The 26,220-nt window shown below is 41.9% G+C and overlaps 1 protein-coding gene across 1 annotated transcript in view; it reads right to left on the bottom strand.

Annotated features, from left to right (window-relative positions):
* Nucleotides 1-20,834, bottom strand: part of ift56 (intraflagellar transport 56) — a 43,672-nt gene extending 22,838 nt beyond the window's left edge. The window contains exons 1-7 of the mRNA XM_084318742.1: nt 20,692-20,834; nt 20,204-20,350; nt 15,993-16,085; nt 12,453-12,567; nt 11,073-11,122; nt 1,776-1,921; nt 185-356 (exon numbers count right to left, since the gene is read on the bottom strand). Coding sequence (XP_084174868.1) covers nt 185-356; nt 1,776-1,921; nt 11,073-11,122; nt 12,453-12,567; nt 15,993-16,085; nt 20,204-20,350; nt 20,692-20,694 — 726 coding nt within the window. The 5' untranslated portion in view covers nt 20,695-20,834. The remainder of the gene's footprint in view (nt 1-184; nt 357-1,775; nt 1,922-11,072; nt 11,123-12,452; nt 12,568-15,992; nt 16,086-20,203; nt 20,351-20,691) is intronic.
* Nucleotides 20,835-26,220: the final 5,386 nt, after the last annotated feature.

Below are 26,220 nucleotides of genomic sequence, written 5' to 3' on the forward strand. Positions count from 1 at the left end.
GACCTTATGGTGTTCTTGTTTTGTTCTTGACTTATTGTTATGTTTCTTCTTGACTTGTTTAAAGAAGACGTGTCCGGCCCATGGGGATATTAACGTGTGTTGTCGGGCCTTACAAATAAATTTGATTTTGATTTACTACACTGTTGGGTTATCAGTAAGGGGTCCAGGATTAGACGGTGCGTACCTCAGCTGCCTTGCCGTTGTAGAGCCTGAAGTGGTTACAGGCTTTGAGGTTGAGGGCGATGGTGGAGTCAGGAATGCTCTGTAAATAGACAGCCAGCACCTCCTGGGACACATCATAGTAGTCCAGTTTATAGTAGCACAGAGCCACATACACCTTCAGCGCCAGCAAATCCCTGAAAAGATGTTAGAAAAAGGTTTGTAATAACTACAAAAGCATACAAAAATATAACCACATTCTGTTTTTTTTTAACACTAGCACAGCTGACAAGGGGTCACATGACCCCTAGGCATTTTCAATAAATGTATCCTCGTCACTCGGTCGAGCTCCAGCTCTGTCACTCAATGACTTTTCCTAAAAGTACCCATTTTATCTGGCACGGTTTCTGAAATTTCAAAATGACGTTATTTCAGCTATTTCTGCCGAGCAGCCACCTCCCTCCCTTTCACTCTCTCCCTCCCTCTCCCTCTCCCTTTCTCTCCCCCCTCCCCTTCTCTCTCTCTCCCTCTCTCCTTCTCCCTCCCCCTCTCTTTCTCCCTCTTTCCCTCTCTCTATACCTCCCTCTCCCTCCTTCTCACTTCCTCTCCCTCCCTCCCTTTCTCCTTCTCCCTCCCTCCCTTCTCTCCCTCCCATCTCCATTCTAAAGGCTTTCGGGTAATCTGACCCGTTCCCGGTGGGAATTAGTGTCATTTTCTCCATGGCTGTGCTAGTGTTAATACATAAATAAATGTAGGGGAGATTACTAGTTGGCAAACCTCTATATCCGTTTATAAATTTTAGTTAGCTAATTATTTTGCCAAACAGGGCAATTCTACTATTAATATTATGTTCTACTCTATGTTCTGCCTAGGTGCTTTTATTCAACATATCACAGCTATCCAGGACGCGTGTATCACTTCCGCAACGGATTTGATTTCCGGGGTTGGCCTGATTGGCCGCGACGGCCACGTGACACGCCGCGGCCCCACTCCGCGGCAGCGGCCGAGGCGGCAACGCCAGAGGCTGCTGTGTTTCACTGCCGCTTTCCCACTTCAACGCAGCAGCGCTGTCGCGCCACATCTTCTGAGTGCAGAGCTGTTTAATCACTTTTCCCACTGCGTTACCAGTGGCGCGACGCTGGAGTTCACTTCGCCTTGCTGAATTAAAGAATGAATAAGTTAAACGTGTCAATTCAGCAGTCAAAGTGTACTGTATAAATCTAACTTCATTAGACGGCCGACGTATGGCTCTCTTGTCCATTAATGGATATATAATGGATATTTTATTTATCTGCCACCGTGGTGTAATGGTTAGTCCTCATACCTCTCACGCGGACGACCCGCGTTTGAATCCACCCTTTTTCTAATTTGTATTTTTTTGCGATGTAAATGCTTCAATCTGGCGCACTTTGAGAGCTATATAAAGAATGACCGCCTGATACACGCTTGAGGGCGTCATTCTTTATATAGGTATATATATATCAAAGGTATCTGGTGTTAGAATGTACTTTAGTATCAGTGTGCCCACGTTAAAAGATATGTTTTGCAGCAAAATAAATGGAAAATAATAATAAAAAACAGGTAAATAAAATAAATGTAAAAAGAAAAATGTGTACCTGTTCTGCAGAAGAATGCGCTTGTAGATGTCGATGGCCTCCTGGTAGTGAGAGCGCATGTAGTGGATGGAAGCCAGACTGAGCTGGTCCTCCGTTACGTCCTCCAGGTTCTGGTGGAAACCCATCAACTTCTTCTCATCGTTGAACTGAAAGACACGCAGACAGGGAGACAATGAATGAATGGATGAGTTTAGGCTGGAACTTACTGCTGGGTCATCTTGGTGCATCGGGGGCCTGATACAGTGAAGCATCGTTGATCACCTCGTTACCCCGGTGACACAGTGTGCTTGAACAGGAGAAGGGGCGAGTTCTCTGAACTTTGGAAGAAAGGAGAAATCTTTGTTTTAGAAAAGAAATAGGGTAATTGGCTGGTCAGATTTACTCAACATGTGTTAAATCAGAAGGGGGAAAAAACATCAAACTTGATTAGAGTTGAAATGAGTTGTTTAAATTACTCAATTCATCTCTAAAATAATCTACAGATTAATCAATAAGAAAATGATCATTAGTTGCAGCCCTAACATAGTTATATCGCATTCTTTGTAATTATAAATTAAAATTAGGGATGTCCGATATTATCTGCCGATATTGGCATTCAAATGTAATATCGGAAATGATCGGTATCGGTTAAAAAAAATTATTTGTTTTTTCTACATTTATTTAACCTTTATTTACCCAGGCAAGCAGGTAAGAACACATTTTTATTTTATTTATTGTCAAAAGTATGCATAATGTTGTGTTAATAAAGAGATTTATATATATTTTTATTATTCCGTTTTTTTGGGGGGGCAACCCTGCATATATCGGTATCGGTTCGGTTGATATCGGTATCGGAAATTAAGAGTTGGACAATATCGGTATATCGGATATCGGTAAAAAAGCCAATATCAAACATCCCTAAATAAAATATATTGGTCAGTTTAAATAGGTCTCCTACATGCTTGAACTCTGTTCCGAACTTCCAATCCAGCACAATAATGTTTTAATTCAGTCATATATTACTTATTGTGGAATGTTCCCGTCATAAGCAGTGCCGTCTGGGAGAAATGTGAGGCCAAAATAAAAGTGCGACGTTTATAGCAGCGGAAAACGTTTATTTTTTACATTATCTAACGTTAACACGAACCTAAACTAACGTTACAACTAACCTAAAGTTAGTTTAGGTTCGTGTTAACGTTAGATAATGTACAAAATAAACGTTTTCCGCTGCTATAAACGTTGCACTTTTATTTTGACAACCCCAGAAAGGAAGTCATTATATATGCTTTACCATCCTGATCTGTGTTAGCTCCGGTTAGCTCAGAGCGTCCGGTATAACAATACCAGCCATTGGATTACTGTTTTCTAAATTGGGGAGGCTTTTAATCGTCAAGGTAAGAGGATTTCAAGTCATGGTATCCATAAACTTCCATCGGTTCGGATCCTTTGAATGAATGAGAATGTCAACAATCACGACGACACATTGAAATCACTGGCTGCGCTCAGAGAGGAGTGGTTGGGCAAAAAAATAGTTCTGAGTATATTTGCTTATAAAACGTAATTGTCTAATTCAATTATTTTTTATTTCTCCACGTGGTGAATACACAGGTCACAACATGTTTACATGAACGTTTTGGAGTTGTATTTAGAGTGTATTCTGCAATCTGTTAATAAACTTTTCAATCAATCAATCAAACTATACACTGTAAGGCTCCGGCACCGCCTCACTTCCAGTATTGAAGCTAAACTATGCTAACGGAGCGACTGTTCCCTAAGCTAAATGCACGCACAGAGACAAAAAAGGTATGTATCTTCTTGTCTAACTCCAGGGAAGATGTTAAATAAGCTAATTTCCCAAAATGTTGGAGTTTTCCTTTAAAGAGCGCATATAACTTTCGATTGCTGGATAATATATAATATATATTATGTATTTAATTCACGTTGAGGTCCTGGGGTGAGTGGGGGGGGGAGGAGCGAGCGAGTGCCCATGTCCACTTGTTTTTTCGTTTAGTTTTTTCTTGTAATTTTAATTATGTATATTTTTTGGGCCCCTTTAGCTGTGGGTCTGGTGGTCGTGACCTCGGACTGGGGGGGGGCGTGGTTCAGGGTCTCTGCGGGTCGAGGCATTAAAGAGGCGTGATGCTTTGGCTTGCGGGGTGCCGGACTCCGGGTCCTCCGGGGTTGGGGTTCGCGGCTGCCGGGTCTGGAGATGGAGGGGGCTCAGGAAGCCTGTTATATAGTAAATGTTTTATTTTCCCTATTCCTTTACTGGTATATTTTGTGGCAACTTATTTTATTTCATACTTGGTTTTTATTATTATTCTTGTTATTTAAATTTGTTGTCATTGTTGTTGTTATTGTTGCTGCTGTTGTCATGTGAAGTCCTGTCTATTATTGCTGTTTATTATTGTTATTACTGTATTGTGTATTGTCTTGTTATGAAAAAAGAAAAAGCAATAAAAAGATTTGATAAAAGAAATTTAAAAGAGAAACAGATAAACAAATCAAGGGATTACCCTGTTCGAAAAAGAAGTAGGAAGAAGTATACTCTTTAAAATTCCTACCCCTTTTTAACTATCACAAATTATAATTTGTTAATTATATGTATAAACGCTGTATCTCTATACAATCCAATACATTTATATAATTATACCTATAAATATGTAATATATAATATATTTATATTAATATATACATATACACATAATATATCATATATACTAAATAGATACCATATGATATAAATCATTTCTTCATTTTTTTATTTACATCTTACACATACTCCCAATCAACACACTTCCTCTTCCAGATACCTATTTAACACTTTGGCTGCCATGGGTTAAATTCATTATCAACCGTAGGTTGCCGGCTCTATTTGTCTATAGAGAAAGTCCCCTTCTTTGCAGGGCTATAACTTTTTAAATTCTATTGCTACATTGCCATTATTAGGGCCCATTCAAAGTCCTATATGTATTGTTCATTGTGTAGCAACGTTAAACTTTTTCATTCACATATTCATAGTAAAGTATGGTCTAATGTATAAGTATGTTTTCATCTCTTTCTGCAGCTTTCTCCAGAACGTGATCTATAGCCCCAAATACATTATATTGATGATGCAATACAGTTTTATGGCAATCAGCGCGATATAAAAAATTCCAACTAGACGTACTTCTAGAAGTTACTACACGTCATCTGATGTTGACCGGATGGGCTAGGGGGCGTTTATAATTCCGTGGGCAGCGTTATACCAATCATCTAATGTGGGTCAAATGTTGATAATAGCAGTTAGTATCGAAGACGGTAACTTTACACGCTAAAACTCACCCCAGTCTCCGCGCGCCGTTGGGCGATCATCGTAGAGTAGAAATTTTACCATTATGGGATGTCGATTTACCCGGTCCATCTCCAGCTTGTATAATGGTATATACGTCCAAATCATGTTGTTTATCGAGTTATTGGCAATCGATCGCTATGTAGTGTGTCTAGATCGAGTCCCGGAACCTATAGCTAGTGCCCGGAAGTAATACGGCCGACCAGCACAATCTCCATAGCACTTCCTGTTAAGCGATTGCGCCGATCGGCCACCAGATGGCGCTCCTGAACCGCCAGAGAGCTCAGTGGGTCCTCCTGGTGGATCTCAGGCCAGCGGAGGGGAAATATGAATCCGATCCCAGATTTTTGAAATATTGATATTAAAGACGCTGTAAAGCGTCTTCGGCAACTTGAGCATGGCCGGGAATGACGTGTTTATGTTTGTACTCCGTTTTATCTCTAACTCCAGACTGTTCCACAAGTCCACCCCACAGATTGACATGCACATACTTTTCATTTTGGTTTTGACACAAAGTTTTTTAAAGTTTAGCTCTCCTCTCAGATTATAGCCACCTGAACATTCTATCTTTGGTAGAGGGTATGAACATTCCACTTGAAAGGATAAGAGGAACCAGAGCAATCGACTTTCCCTGAAGGAAGGCAAGACACTTTTAATAACGGCATTTGATTTTTGTTCACTATAAGTCGAGGGCCTCTGTTCCTCTCATTCATGAACGCAATACTAAATGTCAAGGTAGGGAAATGGGGAAATATCCTGCAGCTGAATGGGGAGATTTTTCATTTCAAAATTGTATTCCGAGGATAAACCCCTCAAGATCTTTTTCAAGGGGGTACTCAAACACAAAACATAGAAGTCAACAACATCCAGACAAAACTAAATACAAACTATAACAAATTATAAACAATTCAGTGACCTCCAAATCTTACCATTATGGAAAGACGTAATTGATCTGAATGAGCTGGGCAAATTGTTCCAGTCAGATTGTGCTTTAAACCTAAAAGCTTGTCTCCCAATGTCTTTGAATATACCACCCAACCGCATCAGCACTGGTAAAGGTAACAACAGAGTCCTCTTCTCCACAGTCAGCCACCTACTCCTCAAACCATCCCTCCAGATATCTCCACCAATCAACGCACTGCATTTCTGAAATTTCTTAACTCCAAAATCAACACCATTCACCTACCGCTGGCCTCATCATGCACCACCCTGGATGATCACCACTGGCCAACAACTGATCAGCTCCCTCTCCAACTTCACCCCAGCATCGGAATACACCATCCCGGAGCTCATCCGTTACGCCAAAACCACCATCTGTCAGCTTGATCCTCTTCCCACCACCCTCGTCAAAGCCTGTCTGCCATCCATTTCACCCATGATCATGGACATAATAAATTCCTGCCTCACCTCTGGAACTGTACCCCCCACTCTCAAACAGGCTGCAATCACTCCCCTTCTCAAAAAGTCTGGTGCTGACCCAGCTGATACCACTATAGGCCAATCTCCAACCTTCCCTTCTTCTCTAAAACCCTTGAGAGGGTGGTTGCCGCACAGCTTCAATCCCACCCTGACACAAACAACCTCCACGAACCTTTTCAATCCGGTTTCTGCCCACAACAGTACCGAAACCCTTGTCAAAATCACCATCCTCATCCTCAGAGCTGCATTTGACACCATCTCCCATTCACTACTTCTGGGCCACCTGGCTGGCATTGGGATCACTGGTGTCTAGGGCTGACCTTCAAAGCTTTTTTTGGCCGTCGAAGCTTCAGGGCCGAGATTCGATTATTATTCGAAGCTTCTAAATAAAATAAAATATATATTATTTTTTTATCTTATGTTGTGGGACTTGTACAGCACTTTACAGCAAATGTGCTCTATAAATGAAGTGGATTGGATTAATTAATTAAATTAATAATGAGTCGGGAGCTGCGCTGCCTGGGCGGCTGCTCTCCGTTACACAGCCAACAACATTACATAATTATGTTGCAACCTTCGTCTATAAAGCAAACAATTATATAAATATTTATATGTAGTTAATAGAGACAAAGGCAGAATTCGACTTAATTTTATTAAGACATGTTTTTATATGGGTCGGGACACTATAAAAAATACTATAGAGAATTGTCAGTGCTGTAAAGTTTAAACCTTTTTAAATCTTAGACAAACTAAACACTTTGCTTTTATGAAATATTGTAAGCCATTTGAGGCTTTATAAAAGCAGCACAATGAACACAAATCTGTCAGTGCCGAGTTCGACCTCATCTTAAATAACAAACAGCATTGCTTGTTGTAGTTAACAAAGAGAGGTAGAGTTAATGAGGTGTATGACGTTCGTTGCATTGGAGGTGCAAGATTTTGCAGGTGGGGAGGAGGATAAAAAAAGATTAAATAAAAATAAATTGATATATATATATATATATATATTTTTTTTTTATCCACTTTTTCTCCCATTTTCTATTTTTCTCCCATCCCAATTTCGTATCATCCAATTCAACCCTCCCCTGTCTCGAACGCTGTTTCTTACCTCCCACAAGCCGGCTGCAATGTGGACTAAGTCATACATAGCACGAGTCCCCTCCGATACTCGAGGTAACAGCAGTCGCATCTTTTCACCTGCGCGGCGCGATCTTTCAGCGTCAGGGGTCTGCGCTTTGGAGGGGCGCCGCCCCCATCGCTTCCTGATTCTACTGCGCAGGCTCACCAACCGACCTGTAGGAGTCGCTGTCCACAACGCCCGATCCCCACCCATCAGTTTCCCACCCCCTAATACGGCCAATGTGTATTAGTACGGACGACCAGCTAAACTGAAAGCAATGTGGAGCGCTGGGCTCGAACAGGCGAACCCAGCGTCTCCAGTATTCGTGGTGAGCGCCTTGCCCACTGCACCACGTAGCCGCCCTATTTTTATCTTTTTTGAATTTTATTTTCCCGTTCGAATCCTGTGCCCATCGAACGAAGCTTCGAAGTATTTAAGACAGCCCTACTGGTGTCGCACTCTCCTGGTTCCCATCATACCTCACTGACAGACAACAGTTTGTACAACTCAGGACTCACAAGTAAGGGTGTTCGGCTGTTTCACTGAGTGTCCCCCAGGGGTCAGTATTGGGTCCCCTCACCATCTATCTCCTCCCCCTAGGCACAATCCTCCATCACCATGGGGTCCATTTTCACTGCTATGCAGACGATACACAGGTCTACATCTCCTCCAAACCCATCACTGCCCCCACCTCCCTCACCACTTGCCTTGAGGACATCAGGAGCTGGATGAGCAGAAATGTCTTGAAATTAAATGGCAGCCAAACTGAGGCTCTGCTCATCGGCTACAAATCCCCCCTCACCAAATCACAAAACCCCCCAGTTCCAAACATCACCATCGACGGCTTCCCTGTACCCTTCTCTCCCCAAGTCAAAAGCCTCGGTGTCATTCTGGACGGCTCCCTCTCATTTGCACCACACATTAAAAACATCACCCTTGGCGTAGCGGAGATTGTGCTCGTCACCAATGCAAGAGGCTGCGGTCTCGACTCCCGGAGAGTCAGCATTGCCTTGGCTCGGGCTGATCGCTATACTAACTCGTTTGGCTGAGTTAGGGGGAGGGGAGCCGTGGGTGGGTCCTGGGCGTTGTGGACAGCGACCCCTACAGTTCGGTCGGGGCGCCTGCTCAGCGAAGGTAGGATCTGGTGAGAGGTAGTGCGGCCTCCCACACGTTACACTCTCCCAGTGAGAATCTGCGCGGCCAGGCTGGCTGCCGGCTGGCTGCACATGCGTCGGAGGAAAGCATGCGACAGTCTCCGGCCTCTCGGACCAACAGTAGGGGAAAGTGCGCAACAACCAGGATGGGGGTTGGGAATTGGCATAACGACTAACAGTGTGATAGGAGAAAAATCGGAAAAAGGAGGGGGAAAAAGATAATAAAAAAATTATAAAAAAAAATACATCACCCATACGGCTTTCTTTCACCTCCATAACATCTCCAGACTCCGCCCATCTCTTTCCCAATCTAGCACTGAAACCCTAGTCCACTCATTCGTCACATCCCGGATCGACTATTGCAACTCTCTCCTCACTGGCCTTCCCACCAAACTCCTCAACAGACTCCAAACCATCCAAAACTCTGCTGCCAGGATCATCACCCGCACCAACTCATCCGACCACATCACCACTGTCCTAATTCAACTACACTGGCTCCCTGTGCACTTTCGGGTCAATTCAATTAAAAAAACCTTCAACTTACCTTCAAAGCCCTCCACAATCTATACCGTTAACTGGAATATGTTGTGTGTGCCTTTACACATATGTTGGATAGGATTATGTAATTGGTTTGTCATTAAAAACCAATAATAATCGCTCGCCGGCTTCGCTGACCAGAGCTCTCTCAGATTCAAAGTTTTAATTGCAGCCTGGAACATACATGTTTCGGAACCAATGTGTAACTAGACAGTTACAATATAAAATTTATATTAATTAACCCAGTTAATGCCTTAAGAGAAAGAGTCTGGTGGTCAATTGCTACGGAAATGTTGTGTCTTACTAATAATAACTAATTCCTTGGTCAATAGAAGTCTCTGTGATACTTTCTGAATATGATTTGGGAACATCAAATGGGCAGGCCGCGAAATAACAACGTTACAATGTACAGTTTCTGACAGCTGGCTGTGTTGTGAAATGTGCATAACGTTATGAATAAACCGCGAAGTCACGCGAAATAACGTTATACGCGAATCTGGTAGTACATTTCCAATCAGAGAGGGGCTTCGCTCAACCAATCAGAGAGGGGTCTGCAGAAATGGAGCTCAACCAATCAGAGAGGGGTCTGCAGAAATGCGGCTACGAATTGTAGAGACGCGGATTGGAGGGGGGCCATGAAGGGTTGAGTTAGAAAAAAAAGGGGGGGGGGTATTAGGTGAGACAAAAGGTGAATGGGTGGGGGTTGGAACATGACTGGGAGATTGTTTAACACTGAGTGCCAGCAGGGGGCACACTATTTATCGCTTGAATGCCAGCCTTTTTGGACAGATTTTCTGATATTTCATGATTTTCGTGGAGCTATTTCTATATTCTATATTATGGCTATGTGGCTAATACGCCCGTCGCTTATCAATTACTTGCTTGCAGTCAACATGTATGAAACGGATTGTTTTTTCATCGGTACATTTCCGTTTGATACGGAATATATAAAAACTGACGTTTTTCAAAATGTCAGAAAAAAATATATATTCCGTGATAATAGCCCTTTAGTGGAATACACAAAACACGTTGTAATTTTTCGGCCTATTTATGAATCGTTTTCAAATAAACGCTAGATTATCGATAGTATATGTGTACTTATGCACGCTGGAGAAGCGGGCTGAAAAATCGATTATCTATTTCCTGGTCAGCGCTAACGTCATACACGCACACACACACACAGACACGTTGAGATATGTGAAAAATACATCGGATTACCCCAAGACTGGTAACATAGATTCCTTACCTCACATCAGATGTTCTGCAAAAAGATTATTCCAATTCCTGATCGCCATTCCAAATATCAATCGTGTTTTTTATTGATCCAACGTTAGGTACTCGAAACACATATTCCACGCTGTTCTGAGGGTCCACAATGAATCCGATCGGCTCGGGTTACATGCCTGAGAAGTAAAATGTGGAATCCGGATTTATTTTTTCTCATACATTTTCATTGAGTCCAATCCAATGGGTGCATTACCATCCGGGAGACGATAGGGGGCGGTATTTTCCCTGTTCGAGCTCATAGACAGTCCCAATGGTAACGTGAGGCTAGATTGATGAAAAATTAATAGATATCGCTAATAAAAGCAATAACGATTAAATAACTAGATTTCTCGTCATTGGCACTCAACGCATGGCATGAAATAACGAGATTTCTCGTGGCTGGCACTCAAAGGGGGGGGAATCATTATCAAACACCCACAAAAACAAAATCCCACTTAAAAAAGGTAGGTAAAATTGAGGGTTTTCCAAACCTTGTGAGCCAAATGGAAGAGGAGACGATTCTGGAGGGGCGATGTAGGAGCTATAGAGAACGAGAGACAGGAAATGGAATTACACGTTGAAACCCAGAGAAGATGAGACATTTTAAACAGCATTTACATAACATACACAGATCACAGAGCACTCCGTACTCACCCGAATATAAGAATATATATATTTGTTTATAAATAAAGTAAGTATAGCCTACTGTATCTGACAAGAATCTAACAGTAACACGTTGAATGAAATATATCTATTGAGTATATAGTTACATTTTAAATGAAAATGTCTTGTTTATGCAAGATATAAATGCACTTTTCTTTTTTTTCTTATACATTTGAATTATTCAAAAATAATAAGTTTTATTAAACTGTAGCCTACTTGATGGGCCCTTTTCTAACATCATGTCTCAAATTTAAAAATAGAGCCATAGGTTATATTTCAATTAAACTGATTGACCACTGTGAAATCATAACTCCTCCGTCCTTTCAACCCTCTGAAACCTAATGATGAGCAGGTTGTTCATCCAACTAGCCCAGTGATAGAATAAACCAGTGACATGATTTGAAAGAAAGGGGCTAAATATCACTCAACACCTTCAATCTCTAGAGCGCAAATATAAGGGAACCCCCCCCCCCCTAAAAGCTAGAACACAATCAATGCAATGCATGGTTGCATGGAACTAACTTCCAGAACAGATTGCTAAAGCACAAACTAAAACAAGCTTTAAAAAAACAACTGAATCTAACAGCCCTACGCCTGTAAACACATTAGGTACATTTGTATACAAAACACACACACCTAGTTACTTTTATTTTAATTTAGTCTTTTTGTGATAGGAATAGCAATACCCTATACAAGTAGTTGGTATTACGAGTTCATTTGTACGTATATCCAGTGCCTATGAATCAGGGTAAAAGACTGTATGTAGTATATGTATGTATGTTTATGGTTTCTCACTGCTTGTGAATTTAGTGCATATTATATACTGTATTATGTAATATATATTGTACTATGTATGATTACATGATTAAGAATATGGTATGTATAGTATATGTTTGAGAGAAAGGATATTGTAACTTTCTGAATTGAATACCACCTGGTTGTTTTGTGTGTAAATCTAATTGTCTTGTTTATTTGTTACGTGTTTGACCTGAGGAAGAGTAGCCGATGTTCTGCATCGGCTAATGGGGATCGTAATCAAATCATGAATCATAAATGACTTCTTGAGGTGTAATTTGCGGCATAACAACATCATCTTCTATTCTGGACAATACAGTATCTGATAATACGATAACTGAACTGCCTAACTTCCCCCACTTCATCCACCACTGGTAATAAACCTTGGAAATTACACAAATATTGATTCTCACACTTAGACGCAGCCTCTTCTGCCTCTTTGTAGAGCCCCAGGAAGAACAAGGTACAGGCCAGATAGACCCACACATCTGCTGGGCACTCAGGCCGCAGGGTAATAGACTTGTACTCCTATCAACACATAACAAAATCACAAGGGACACAATTAGCGATGGGACAACATTATCCCTGCTGCATTGTATTATGTTCATGTATAGCGCTGTATGTGCTCCGTATACAGTTGGAATTACGTGCATGTCGGCTCTCTCTCATGCCAGAGCGCCATAGACCGCGTTGCATATTTCGCTCAGAGCAGCCACTTCACTAAACCACATAGCTGCACTTCCGGAAAAGAGGTTTGTGTCTTTGTTCCTTTGTTGTTAGTTTTACCACTTGATAACATGAAACATTCTAAATAGACCCCAAGTAAGAATATCACTGGTAATATAGGCTTACAAAATACTTTACAAACATGTATTTATAGATTTTCTTTCGATGCTTATACAAGGGCTTGTGTGAATACTCAATTGTGATTGGCTGAGAGGTGGGCATTATTTCTGCACCCAATATATATATACGCCCAGCGACTCACCGTTCTAAATCAAGGTTTACACGTCTGTACTAAACATTAATTTCCTTTCCATTACGGCTGTTCCCTTGCAACTCCTCTAGATGGCAGTAAGGCATTTAATTTGCCACACAGAGAAAGAGAGACGTTGGTCAGCTCTGGAAGAATATGCAGACCCGGCCGTGAGCTCCCAAATGAATGGAGTGAGACGTAATATAGCTTACACCAGTAAAAGTAGAGGAGGCTTGTTTGATTGAGCAACAGATTTGCAATGTTTAGGGTCTTAGAAACAGATTGAAGGTTTAAACTCTGAATGTCATTCAGCTGATCCGTTTTCTTTATTTTTTGCAAAGGGATTTTTGTTATAATGGCATATTTAGCCTTTTTTGATGATGTGCGGAGACCAGGGTAAGCTAGGCCTGCGGTTTCGCTAGTTACTTTCTATATGAAATTGAGAACACATTTTATTTACAATACTGAAATTTACATTTCCTGATAAGTCGATTGGGGCTGCACATAATCAGCTTGGTCAATAACGTGAATGGTTTTCAGTGAGGACATCGCCTGCCATTAATTTTTCTGGCTGATTTCCCTCTTCCTATTCTCTAAGCTTAGTTGGGCTACAGTGTTTCTTCCAGCTGTGACTGTATTTCTGGGTAGGTGTAGCTAGTTACACTGTTGCATTCAGCCAGGACGGTGTCAGCCGCAGCAGCAGGCTAAGCCCTTAAACTCTACCGCTTTCCATTTCTGTCTCTGCTCAATTTTCCGATAGCTGAAGCATAACTTGTGCTTTACCTTACACATGGGCAAAACAGAGTCCATTCTCTTCGGTTCAAATAACAAACTCAGCAAGACCGACGGCTTCTCAGTTACAGTGGGTGACAATATTGTCACAAGGAAAGACGAAATTACCTACCTGGGTTCCATCCTAGAGGCAAATCTTTCCTGTGACAAAATGGCATCCAATGTAATAAAAAAAGTCAACCAACGAACTAGATTCTTGTACCGGATCTCCTCTCTGGTAAACAAGAATACCCTGAGGACTCTGGCAGGAGCACTCATTCAAGGGTACTATGACTATGCGTGCACCTCATGGTACCAAAGCACCTCAAAGGCGCTTAAAACAAAATTACAAACATCACAAAACAAACTGGTCAGACTACTACTTGACCTGAACCCCAGAACCCACCTCACCCCTGCCCACTTTGCCAACCTAGGATGGCTTAGAGTAGACGACAGAGTACAGCAACTTGCAATGGGCCTGGTCTACAAGATACACTATACGACCGGGGTGCCCATGTACATGTCAAAATACTTCCCAAAGGTCAGTGAATACCACAACCACTACACCAGAGGAAGCTCAACAAATCATGTTAAACCCAGATTCGGCTCAAACAAGGGACTAAACACGTTTCGCAATTATGCCACAACAATGTGGAACGCCCTACCCAAAGCTGTAAAGGAATGTGAATCCCTGCCCACATTCAAAACCGCCCTTAAAGAGCACCTACGGGAGGCTGCAATTCGAAACTGGCCACCGTAAATGCCCAAAACCCCCACCACCTCCTAATAGACAGTCTCCTCCCCACCGCATGTATATATTCCCTCCCCGCCGTATGTATATTCCCCTCCCACCCACCCACCCCCTCCTAATGTACAGTCCCCTCCCCATCATATGTATATACTCTGTCAGGATCTAGGGGTAACAGTACTGTATATTTGAATACCGCCTATGTCACAAATGTATCAGTACTAAATACCTATAAGTCCCTATGCCATAAATGTCATGTATGTTATGTATGTCATAAATGTCTATATGAATTGAAAATGGGGGACCCTGATGGAAACAAGACAAACGTCTTTCTCAGGTCTGCATCCCCTTAACAATTGTATGTATTGAGCCGTACTGTATTGTACCCATTCTGCAATCTGTTAAATAAAGTTTTCATTCATTCATTCATTCACCTCCTCGATAGCCACACCTTTCCATTCTACTGTCATGGCTATATATAGATGTAGAATTAGAGTAAATTACCCCTAATCAAATATAACTAAAGATGATATTCTATGGTGAATTTTGGCACACCAATGGCATTAGTGGATTTAACACAGAAGTGGGGGTAGCATAGTTGATCTGACAACCAATATGATGTTAGTGTGAGTTGAGTGGAGAGGGACTATAAGAATTACTGGTTGCTATGTTGTTACTAGGGACTTGACCACTTGTTGGAGCAGAGTCCGGACCATTTCTATTGCATAGGAATAGTTAGGTCGGAGTTCATTGTTTTGCATGCATTAGTCTGACCACGTGGGTTGCAATGGAAAGGGTATAACTCTTGAAAAACTTTAAATTAAGAGTCTGCACACTAGATCATGCTCCCATGACCATTGGATCTAGTGTGGTAGAGTGTGATCTAGAGTGATCTAGTGTGTATTTCTCTGTTTTTCACATGCTCTTCTGTCCAGCACCTAGTAATTATCATTTGGATATTTTATGGATAGAGTATAACTCTTACCATAAACTGTTCAAAGCTAATATGTGCAATCGTTTTAGAAATGATGTTTTCCATTGAAAAGCCATTGTATAGATATTGTGAGATAACAACCTCAGGTTTGGGGGCGTTGCTCAGTTTAAATGACCTTCGCCTGGACCCGAATTCATTATCCCTTACATGTTCATGTTCTTCTTTGTTTCATGCAAAAGGGGAGCGCTGTCGAGTATGAAAATAGACTACTTGCGTAAAAGAATAGATGATGGGCTCGCAACACTGCAGTGTGGATCTGGCAGCAGCATGACTGCACGTGACAAATAGGCTCCATAGAGCCCCTCACATTGATTACACTGGCAGGGAAATGTGGCAACACTTCACTATGCTCTGCTGCGGTAATGCAACGCGGCCCATGGAGTAGACGTGTAATACAACCAGCTATACTCTGGAGCAAAAACACACACACACACACACACACACAGACAAACAATAATAACCACCTCCATCGCTCTCCTGTAATCACCCAGATGAAAGGCACAATAGCCAATCCACTGGTCTGCATGCTCCTCTCTCTCTCCAACATCTCTCTGGAACTTGTGGGAACACAGCAAAAGCAAAACATTAGTAACAATGACAGAAAGATCACATTATGATCCAGCAGCATTGCTGGTTTTCACCCTGTTGAACAACATGTAATGTACAGTCTCACATTTGATCATTGCGGGTATCCATACATGTGTGTATATAACCTCTGCGCATGTGCAATAAACTCTCTCCCTGCCCCGCCAAGTTCATGTGTAGACGTGTGTCTTTGTTCCTGCAGTCCAACTCAACAAAAGTACATTAATAACATACCTACCTAATAAGTATGTAGCTAGACATCCGTGTCATAAATATGAACAGTGCAACACACCCAGGCAGCCTGGATTCCACTTGATGGGGCTCTGACTTTGGGAGGTAATCAAATGTTTGGATGGAGGGGGGGGAAAAAACATTATTCCCTTATCCCTTTCACTACCACACTACCAAACGTTTAACCCTTTCACTGCAACAATACAGAAGGTTAACCCTTTCACTGCCACATGACAAAGGGTTAACCGTCTGTAGTGTGGTAGTGAAAGGGTTAAAGTTGTATGGTTGTTCCACTCTTCTAGTGGAGCTGTGAACAAACACTGTTGCTTGGTTGTGATAGCGAGTTAGTTAGCTGACGCTACGTTAGATATGTAGCAACATAGTGGTGCAGTGGTGCAGTGGGCAAGGCGCTCACCACGAATACTGGAGACGCTGGGTTCGCCTGTTCGAGCCCAGCGCTCCACATTGCTTTCAGTTTAGCTGGTCGTCCGTACTAAATACTAATACACATTGGCAGTATTAGGGGGTGGGAAACTGATGGGTGGGGATCGGGCGTTGTGGACAGCGACTCCTACAGGTCAGTTGGTGCGCCTGCGCAGTAGAATCAGGAAGCGATGGGGGCGGCGCCCCTCCAAAGCGCAGACCCCTGACGCTGAAAGATCGCGCCGTGCAGGTGAAAAAATGCGACTGCTGTTACCTCGAGTATCGGAGGGGACTCGTGCTATGTATGACTTAGTCCACATTGCAGCCGGCTTGTGGGAGGCAAGAAACAGCGTTCGAGACAGGGGAGGGTTGAATTGGATGATACGAAATTGGGATGGGAGAAAATATAGAAAAATGGGAGAAAAAGTGGAGAAAAAAATAAAATATGCAGCAACATGGAGACGCTTGCGACACGCGGCAGAAACTACAAGGAAAATCTGACACACCCACAATGTGTGAACGTTAACCTTTCACTACCACACTAACAAAGGGTTAACCCTTTCACTGCGACAAAACAGGTTAACCCTTTCACTGCCACACGACAAAGGGTTAACCCTTTCACAGCCACACTGCAGAAGGTTAACCATTTCACTAACACACTATAACCATCTGTAGTTTTGATTGAATTGATTGAAAACTTTATTAACAGATTGCAGAATGGGTACAATACAGTACGGCTCAATACACAATTAAAGGGGATGCAGACCAGAGAAAGACTTTCGTCTTGTTTACATCAGGGTCCCCCATTTTCAATTCATCGTGTGTGGTGGTGAAAGGTTAACCTTCTGTAGTGTGGTAGTGAAAGGGTTAATATCGCTCAAGTTACAAAGCAAAAGTAAGCCAGTATGACGAGGCACACCTCTTCCTTGGCTTCGTTTTTTTTTTTAAATCTAACTATGAGACCCAATAAATAGAGGAACCTCAAATTTTATGTTCGAATGAAGAAACAAGGTATGGTATTTTTTTTTTAAAACACTTTCCTGATTGGGGAGCTCCAGTAGCTCACCGCGTACCTCGGATGCTATTTCGGCGTCGGGGACAACCGTGCGCGTCACGGATCTGGGGTACACGAGTTCGACTCCCGGACTCGCCGTATTTTCTCAGAGTGTCTTTCCCCCGATCTATACCCCATTCAACCTGTTTCTGTCGGTCATGCTTGACCAGAAAAAGCGATAAACGCTAAAAGAACCAGCTGACTGGTCAAAGTTTAAAAAAAAAAAAACACTTTCCTGATTACACTAATACATTTGGCCATTTTCAAAGCTCTGTAAACAGATGGTGGAAGTAAACGGTACCCTATAACCCCCCCTCACAGTGAGCTGTGGTGTTCCACAAGGAAGCATACTAGGACCGCTACTATTCCTAATTTATGCAAATGACATGTCGTCAGCTTGTGACTGCAACTTGTTCCTGTTTGCGGACGACTCAGCCCTGCTGGTCTCTGACAAGAACAAGTTACAGGTTGAAAAAGCCCTCAGCTCGGAACTAGGCAAAATCTGCATATGGCTCGCCGACAACAAACTATCATTACACATGGGCAAAACAGAGTCCATTCTCTTCGGTTCAAATAACAAACTCAGCAAGACCGACGGCTTCTCGGTTACAGTGGGTGACAATATTATCACAAGGAAAGATGAAATTACCTACCTGGGTTCCATCCTAGAGGCTAATCTTTCCTGTGACAAAATGGCATCCAATGTAATAAAAAAAAGTCAACCAACGAACGCGTTTCTTGTACCGGATCTCCTCTCTGGTAAACAAGAATACCCTGAAGACTCTAGCAGGAGCACTCATTCAAGGGTACTACGACTATGCTTGCACCTCATGGTACCAAAGCACCTCAAAGGCACTAAAAAACAAATTACAAACATCTCAAAACAAGCTAATCAGACTACTACTTGACCTGACTCCTAGAACCCACCTCACCCTGCCCACTTTGACAACCTAGGATGGCTTAGAGTAGACGACAGAGTACAGCAACTTGCAATGGGCCTGGTCTACAAGATACACTACGCGACCAAGGTACCCATGTACATGTCAAAATACTTCCCAAAGGTCAGTGAATACCACGATCACAACACCAGAGGGAGCTCCACAAATCATGTAAAACCCAGATTCGGCTCAAACAAGGGACTAAACACGTTTCGCAATTATGCCACATCAATGTGGAACGCCCTACCTAAAGCTGTAAAGGAATGTGAATCACTACCCACTTTCAAAAACACTCTCAAAAAACACCTACGTGAGACTGCAATTCGAAACTGGCCCCTACAAATGTCCTAACCTAGTTGTACAGTAAATGACCAAGTAAGGCTTTGTCAGTATTCCAATGTACAGTGTAAAATGTGTGTGTGTCCCCTACCCAACCCCCCCCCCCCCCCCCCCCCACCTCCAATGTACAGCCCTCACCCAACCCACCCAACCCCACCCCACCCATCCAACCTCCTCCAATGTACAGTTTCTACGCCAAATGTATATACACTCCTTTTCTGGACACTTTTGTATCACAAACAGTACTGTATTTGCAAATCTGATATGTCATAAATGTATAGATGTAGCAGTACTGTCTATCTGTATGTCATGTATGTCATATATGTTATGATGAATTGAAAATGGGGGACCCTGATGTAAACAAGACGAAAGTCTCTCTGGTCTGCATCCCCTTAACAATTGTATGTATTGAGCTGTACTGTACTGTACCCATTCTGCAATCTGTTAATAAACTTTTCAATCAATCAATCAATCTGTTAAAAAAAATCATAATGTGTGTGTGTGGGTGAGTAGCCTACTCTAGTAAAAGTAAAATTCCTCCATTTAAATTATACTTAATTGAAGTATTTGATATTGAATGTACTTAAGTAACTAATGTAAAAGTATGCATTCTACATCATGTTTGTGTATTCCAGTACTTGAGAGTATTCAAGCCTCCATTGACCTCTACAGGTTATGTTGAAGTGGTATGTGGTCCAGTTATACTGCTCTGATTATGTCTTGAAGTTGACATGCTTCAAATGTGAAAGTATAATCTTTGCCATGTTTTCTATGCAAAATCTTTTTCTTCAAAGTAACTAGTAATGGGTTCAGATAAATGTAGTAGAGTAAAAAGTACAATATTTCCTTTGAAATGTAGTGGAGTAAAAGTATAAAGTTCCCTAAAATGAAAATACTCATGTAAAGTACAAGTAGCTCGAAATAGTACTTAAGTACAGTACTTAATACTTAGTTACCTTCCACCACTGGGGGGGTTCCAATTACCCAAGGTCCTGGCTGAAAAAAATTGGGAACGACTGGGTTATGAAGATATGTAGGGCTTAGGGAATGAAAGGAAGCCACAAGTTTAGTTATTTGAGACAATGAATGTGTGCACTGTCTCTACCTCCAACAGTGTCCGGGCCCCAAGGTAGTCCCTTTGCTGGAGGTATTCCTCCAGGCGGGGAGTCTTCCTCGTCTTGTTGTTCTTCTTCTTCTCACCAACACTGGCCGGTTCCTCTCTTTCCACAGCTGGCTTCACGCGGGACAGGATCTGTCATATTATGAAAAAAATTGTCTCAAATATGGATTTTGTAGGGACAGGCAACATGCTGTTGGTAAAGTTATTTTCAACAGAGCAGAAGTGATGCCAGAACAACACGTTATAGGTAGAATGTGTAATGCCGTCAAACCAGCGACCTCTAGGCAAAAGAGTCAAGGTATTGCATAAATGTGTTCTACCTTTAACGAGAACCTATCTGGATATTAACTATACATATGAAAACCAGCGAGCTTGTGACTATACAAAGTAAGTTGTTCTGATTAGTGAGTTTAGATCGTTTCGTTTAGATAGCTTGATATTAATAACATTAGCTGGTTAATTATTGTACTCACCATTCCGAAGCTGAAGTCTCTTGCATGCAGAGTATTCAGATAATATTATGCTTCACTCTTTCGCGCTGCTAACGTTAGCTAGGCACATCAGGTCAATTACAATTACAAAATACACGGCGTTGCTATGAACATGGTTAGCTTGGCTACTCTCTCCGTAAAGCTGAAGTCAGCCTTTTCCGGTCTGATATTTTCAAAACAAATGTAAGTGTGTGTTGAAATGTTGATTTAACGACCAGTAACGTTACATACCGATAGCTTCGTATTACCTTTATTTTGAAGTGTAAATGCGCGTCGGCAGTTAAATCGGAAATAATCGTGAGGACTACAGTAGCTACCTTTACGTTTACGGAGCCGGAGGAACCTCTGACGGAAGCTTTGTTCGGAAGATGTGAGAGAGGTTTACCATTTGTTGCCTAGCAACGTGGTATCGACGAATGGCTGCACTAACTGCACAAGGAATATATTGTCTGATTTAACTTAAATCAGATATTAAGCACTCCCACAGCCCAAATGGAATGATAAAAAAAATGTATATGCTATTATTATGCTCAGTATACTAGAATAGGAGGAACACAAACTGGTCAGACTACTGCTTGGCCTTACTCCTAAAACACACCTTACCCCTGCCCTGCCCATTTTGACAATCTAGGATGGTTTAGGGTAGACGACAGAGTACAGCAACTTGCAATGGGCCTGGTCTACAAGATACACTACACCACAAAGATACCCATGTACCTGTCAAAATACTTCCTAACGCTCAGTGAAGTCCACAACCTCGACCAGACCAGAGGGAGTCCAACAAATCATGTTCAACCCAGATTCGGCTCAAACAAGGGACTAAACACGTTTAGCTATTATGCCACAATAATGTAAAGGAATGTGAATCCCTACCCTCCTTCAAAACCGCTCTCAAAGAGCACCTACGGGTGGCTGCAATTAGAAACTGGCCCCTGTAAATGTCAAACCCCCCCCCCTCTAATGTACAGTTTCTTCCTTCGGAGTTTTATTTTTTTATGATGTTCTCTTTCTTACACAGTTCCGTATATTTGTATGTCTTCTATCTATGTCATAAATGTCTTGATGAATTGAAAATGGAGGACCCTTATGTAAACAAGACGAAAGTCTTTTTATGGTCTTCATCCTCTTAGCAGTTGTTTGTATTGAGCTGTACTGTATTGTACCCATTCTGCAATCTGTTAATACATTTTTCAATCAATCAATCAAACACCACTCTGTTATGAGTTCATCTGTATGTTGTCAATGCTCAGTATACTAGAATAGGAGGAACACCACTCTGTTATGAGTTCATCATCTGTTGTCAGCTTATGGCTCGTTTTTGGAGTATATATAGTGAATGCAGTGAACATTCATATGTATTGGCCCAAACCTCCGCACAGTAAACCAGTAAAGAATATGGATAGATTTGTGATCCAAAACATGCTTTACTTAACTCAATACAGAAATGCTTCTCAACAATTTAGTTTGTATGTTTTATGTGAGATTTCCGGTATTTTCACAAACTTTCAATTATGTTTTGCTCAAATGATCATTTGTCAAATCACCTTCATTTGCTAATTTCCTGTAAATTCACCCGAGAACAAAACATTTTAGTCATCTGCAAATTCTACCAAATGTCTGATACTTTACATGCATATTTGATGTAAGTAAATGATATGCATATATACAATGCATAATACATACATAATAAATAATACATCACTATGTATCATTCATGTAAACTCTGTGCTGCTGGATCAATTACAGCTGCCCCAGTGGCCTAATGGATAAGGCACTGGCCTCCTAAGCCAGGGATTGTGGGTTCGAGTCCCATCTGGGGTGTTACCTTTTCAACTACTAATAATATATTTCATTTATATAGCACTTTAAACTCAGTAAGATCTCAGTGCTTCACAGCAGAAGGAAATTCAAATAAAAGGTTTAAAACATGAAAACATTCAAATGAATAAAAACATAAAAAAGGTTTAAAACAAACACTTAAAATGAATGAAGTAACAAAACATAGGAGCAGATTAAAAAATTTAAATAAAAAACAGGCCCTAGTGGAAGGCAGAGTAAAATAAATGGGTTTTAAGGCTGGCCTTGAAGGCAGCCTGAGGCCTTGATGGACCCTGGCAGCTGATTCCACAGGCGCGGCCCCAGTGCGGGAAAAGCACTGTGCCCCATGGTTGACAGCCTAGCGTGTGGGATGGTGAGGTTTTGGCTGCCAGACCGGAGTGTCCCGTCTGCAGGTTGAGGGGAGAGGTCCTGGAGGTAGTGCAACATCACTGCTTACAATTAGCAACTGAGCATATTCAAGCCATCTACCAAACTGCCAATGAGAAATGAACAGGCAATACCACCGATTTAAAGAATTCACATTCACCTCTCCTAAAGCGAGATACCAAAAAGAACCCTCTCTAATTGGTGAAGTGACTCGAGATGTAAAACCTGAGATTGCTCCATAGACAGTTAATTAAGGCTCGGACTCGAGTTGTGTGCAAGCAAGTGTTGCAGCTAGGCCCACATATCCTACACTGGTAGAGTAATTAGAAGTCATTGACATTTTCGAGTCAAAGGAGTAAACTGCATTTAACAGACATTTGAGGCATCATAGCAGTGTAAACATGTGCAACTAATAATTATGGTGGAATTTATGCGTGCGGAATTACACAAGCGCCTACAAGAAGCAAGAACACTGCTTCTTCCCCCAGGCCATCAGAACACTGATCTCTCCACACAGGCACTCACACTACAGGTCACTTTAACTGTTTTTGTAATAGTAGTTTAGTTATATATAGTATAACTGTATATAGGACTCATTACCTTTTAATTCGTAAGCATACCATTGTATCCTAGTACATTTTATCACGTCTATTTTACATCCATTCTATTATTTGCACAATCGAGGCAGGCATGGCCACCTTCATTTCACTATGTCTTATGTACCGTATGCATGTTGACAAATAAACCTCTTGAATTCAGCATGCACAATACCAGGGCAGTGGCACTTCTAAATGGAACCACCATAATCAAGGTTATCGATTGTACCCGTTTACCCTGCACACATCCAAATAGCCAGTTAAATATGTACCCACAGTAATAAAAGTAGATAATCTATGCCCTTCATCCCTGTACCTCATGAAAATCATGTCCTTCTACTTTTTAAACTGGTTCATGCTTGGTCATTGCCGCTTTAGCTCCATGTTCACACTATTCCAGTTTTACTACAGATTGAGATACAAAAACCTTTCGTCATACGAACATGAAGTTTCTAAATTGAACCGTGAACAGGACCTACTGTAAACAGGTTTCCCGACATTGCTAAATTAAATTCAAGGACTTTTTTTTTAATGCAAAACTGCTTGGAAAAGGATATTCCAATTCACGTTTAAAGTTTTTTTTTTTTTTTTTTTTATCATCAATCCAATATTTATGGCTTAAAACCAATTTCCGACAATTAGTTACTTCGATTCAGAACAATATCATCATGAACTTTCAATGCGAAGGTTGATTTGAATTTCAAGGACTTTCTTAAGCAGTTAAAAAAAATTGGTTGTATAAGGAATTCCAGGCCTTGACTTTTTTTTTATCAAGCACTTCAAGGACCTTGTGTCAACCCTGTGTAAAAGCTGTAACATACATTAACCCTTTCACTGCCACACAACAGAAGGTTAACCCTTTACTATCACACAACCGACGGTCAGCTTTTCCTTGTAGTTTCTGCCGCGTGTCGCAAGCGTCTCCATGTTGCTGCATATCTGATGTAGCGTCAGCTAACTTAACTCGCTATCACAACCAAGCAACAGTTTGTTCACAGCTCCACTAGAAGAGTGGAACAACCATTCAAGTTCAAGTTCTTTAATAGTTGTCATACAGAAGTACAGAATACTTTCATACAAAATGCTTCTTACTGTTACGCTCCAGAGACTGCTAGACAAGATAGTATCAAATAACATAATATAGCATGAATTTAGAAGAAGAAAATGAGGTCACAGTGTTCGGTATAGACATATGTACAATGTTCTGAGTTACCATATAATATACAATACACAATACTATGCAGTGTACTAATGTACAGTACTATCTAGTGCAAAGCAGAAATGGGATGAGGTACAATTTTAGGTACAATTTACAGTAAGGTGTACGAGTTGTAGTGCAATCCTTCATCCATAAATATAAAGTGTGGGGAGTGGGTGCTACAGTGTGTTTGTTTAAAGTGGGTGTGTGCTATAAGTGTGTGGAGTGGGTGCTACAGTGTGTTTGTTTAAAGTGAGTGTGTGCGTGTGGATGTGTGTGCTATGTGCGTTTGGTGGTTGTTGTTGTGTAGTGTTCATTCATTGTTCGTTTAGCAGCCTGATGGCCTGGGGATAGAAGCTTCTTCTGAGTCTTTCTGTGCTCGCCTTGAGACTCCTGTATCGCTTGCCTGACCGCAGCAGTTCAAAGAGGCAGTTGTTCGGGTGACTGGAGTCTTTAATGATTCTCTTAGCCTTGCCCTTGCAACGCTTGTAGTAAATGTTCTGGAGGGTGGGGAGCCCCCCTCCAATTGTGCGTTCGGCTGAACGTGTCACTCTTTGTAGTCTGCTTTGGTCTTGTGCAGTGCTATTCCCAAACCAGGAGGTGATGTTGCCGGTCAAGATGCTCTCTATTGTACATGAGTAGAAGTTCTTAAGGATCTTCTGGCTGACTTGGAACTTCCTAGGCGCCTGAGGAAGTAGAGGCGTTGTCGTGCCTTCTTCACAACACTGTTAATGTGTGTGGTCCATGTCAAGTCCTCGGATATGTAGGCTCTGAGGTACTTAAAGCTGTTGACTCTCTCAACCGGTGCCCCGTCGATGCTGAGGGGGCTGTAGGCCTTGACCCCCGACCTCCTGAAGTCCACAATCATCTCCTTTGTTTTGCTGACGTTCAGGGAGAGGCTGTTTTCCTGGCACCATCCCGCCAGGACCTTGACCTCTTCCAGGTAGGCCCTCTCGTCGTTGGCAGAGATCAGGCCCACCACCACTGTGTCGTCAGCAAATTTGACGATTGTATTGCTACTCCGCTGAGCCACACAGTAGTGTGTGTACAGGGAGTAGAGGAGGGGACTCAGAACACAGCCCTGGGGGGCCCTTATGTTGAGGGTGATGGATGAGGAGGTGCAGTTGCCTGCTCTCACCACCTGGGGTCTGCCAGTCAGGAAGTCCAAGACCCACTGGCAGAGGTCATAGCCCAAGCCCAGGTCCCTGAGCTTGGCTATGAGTATGTAACCATACAACTTTAACTCTTTCACTACCACACTACAGACGGTTAACAGTCATGTGGCAGTGAAAGGGTTAACCTTCTGTGTATTGTCGCAGTGAAAGGATTAACAGTTTTGGTAGTGCGGCAGTCAAAGGGTTAACAAAAGGTGCTGCTGGTTTTTGGCATATTGCACATACACTAAATACGAATTCAAGTTAAGCATGTAGCCTAATCTATATTCCACGTCGACGTTCAAACAAATAAAGTAAAACGGGCATATTCCAGGACCAGAAAAAAAAAACAGAAACA

This window comes from Notolepis coatsorum (assembly GCF_963971535.1).
Source record: "Notolepis coatsorum genome assembly, chromosome: 7".
NCBI classification, from domain to species: domain Eukaryota; kingdom Metazoa; phylum Chordata; class Actinopteri; order Aulopiformes; family Paralepididae; genus Notolepis; species Notolepis coatsorum.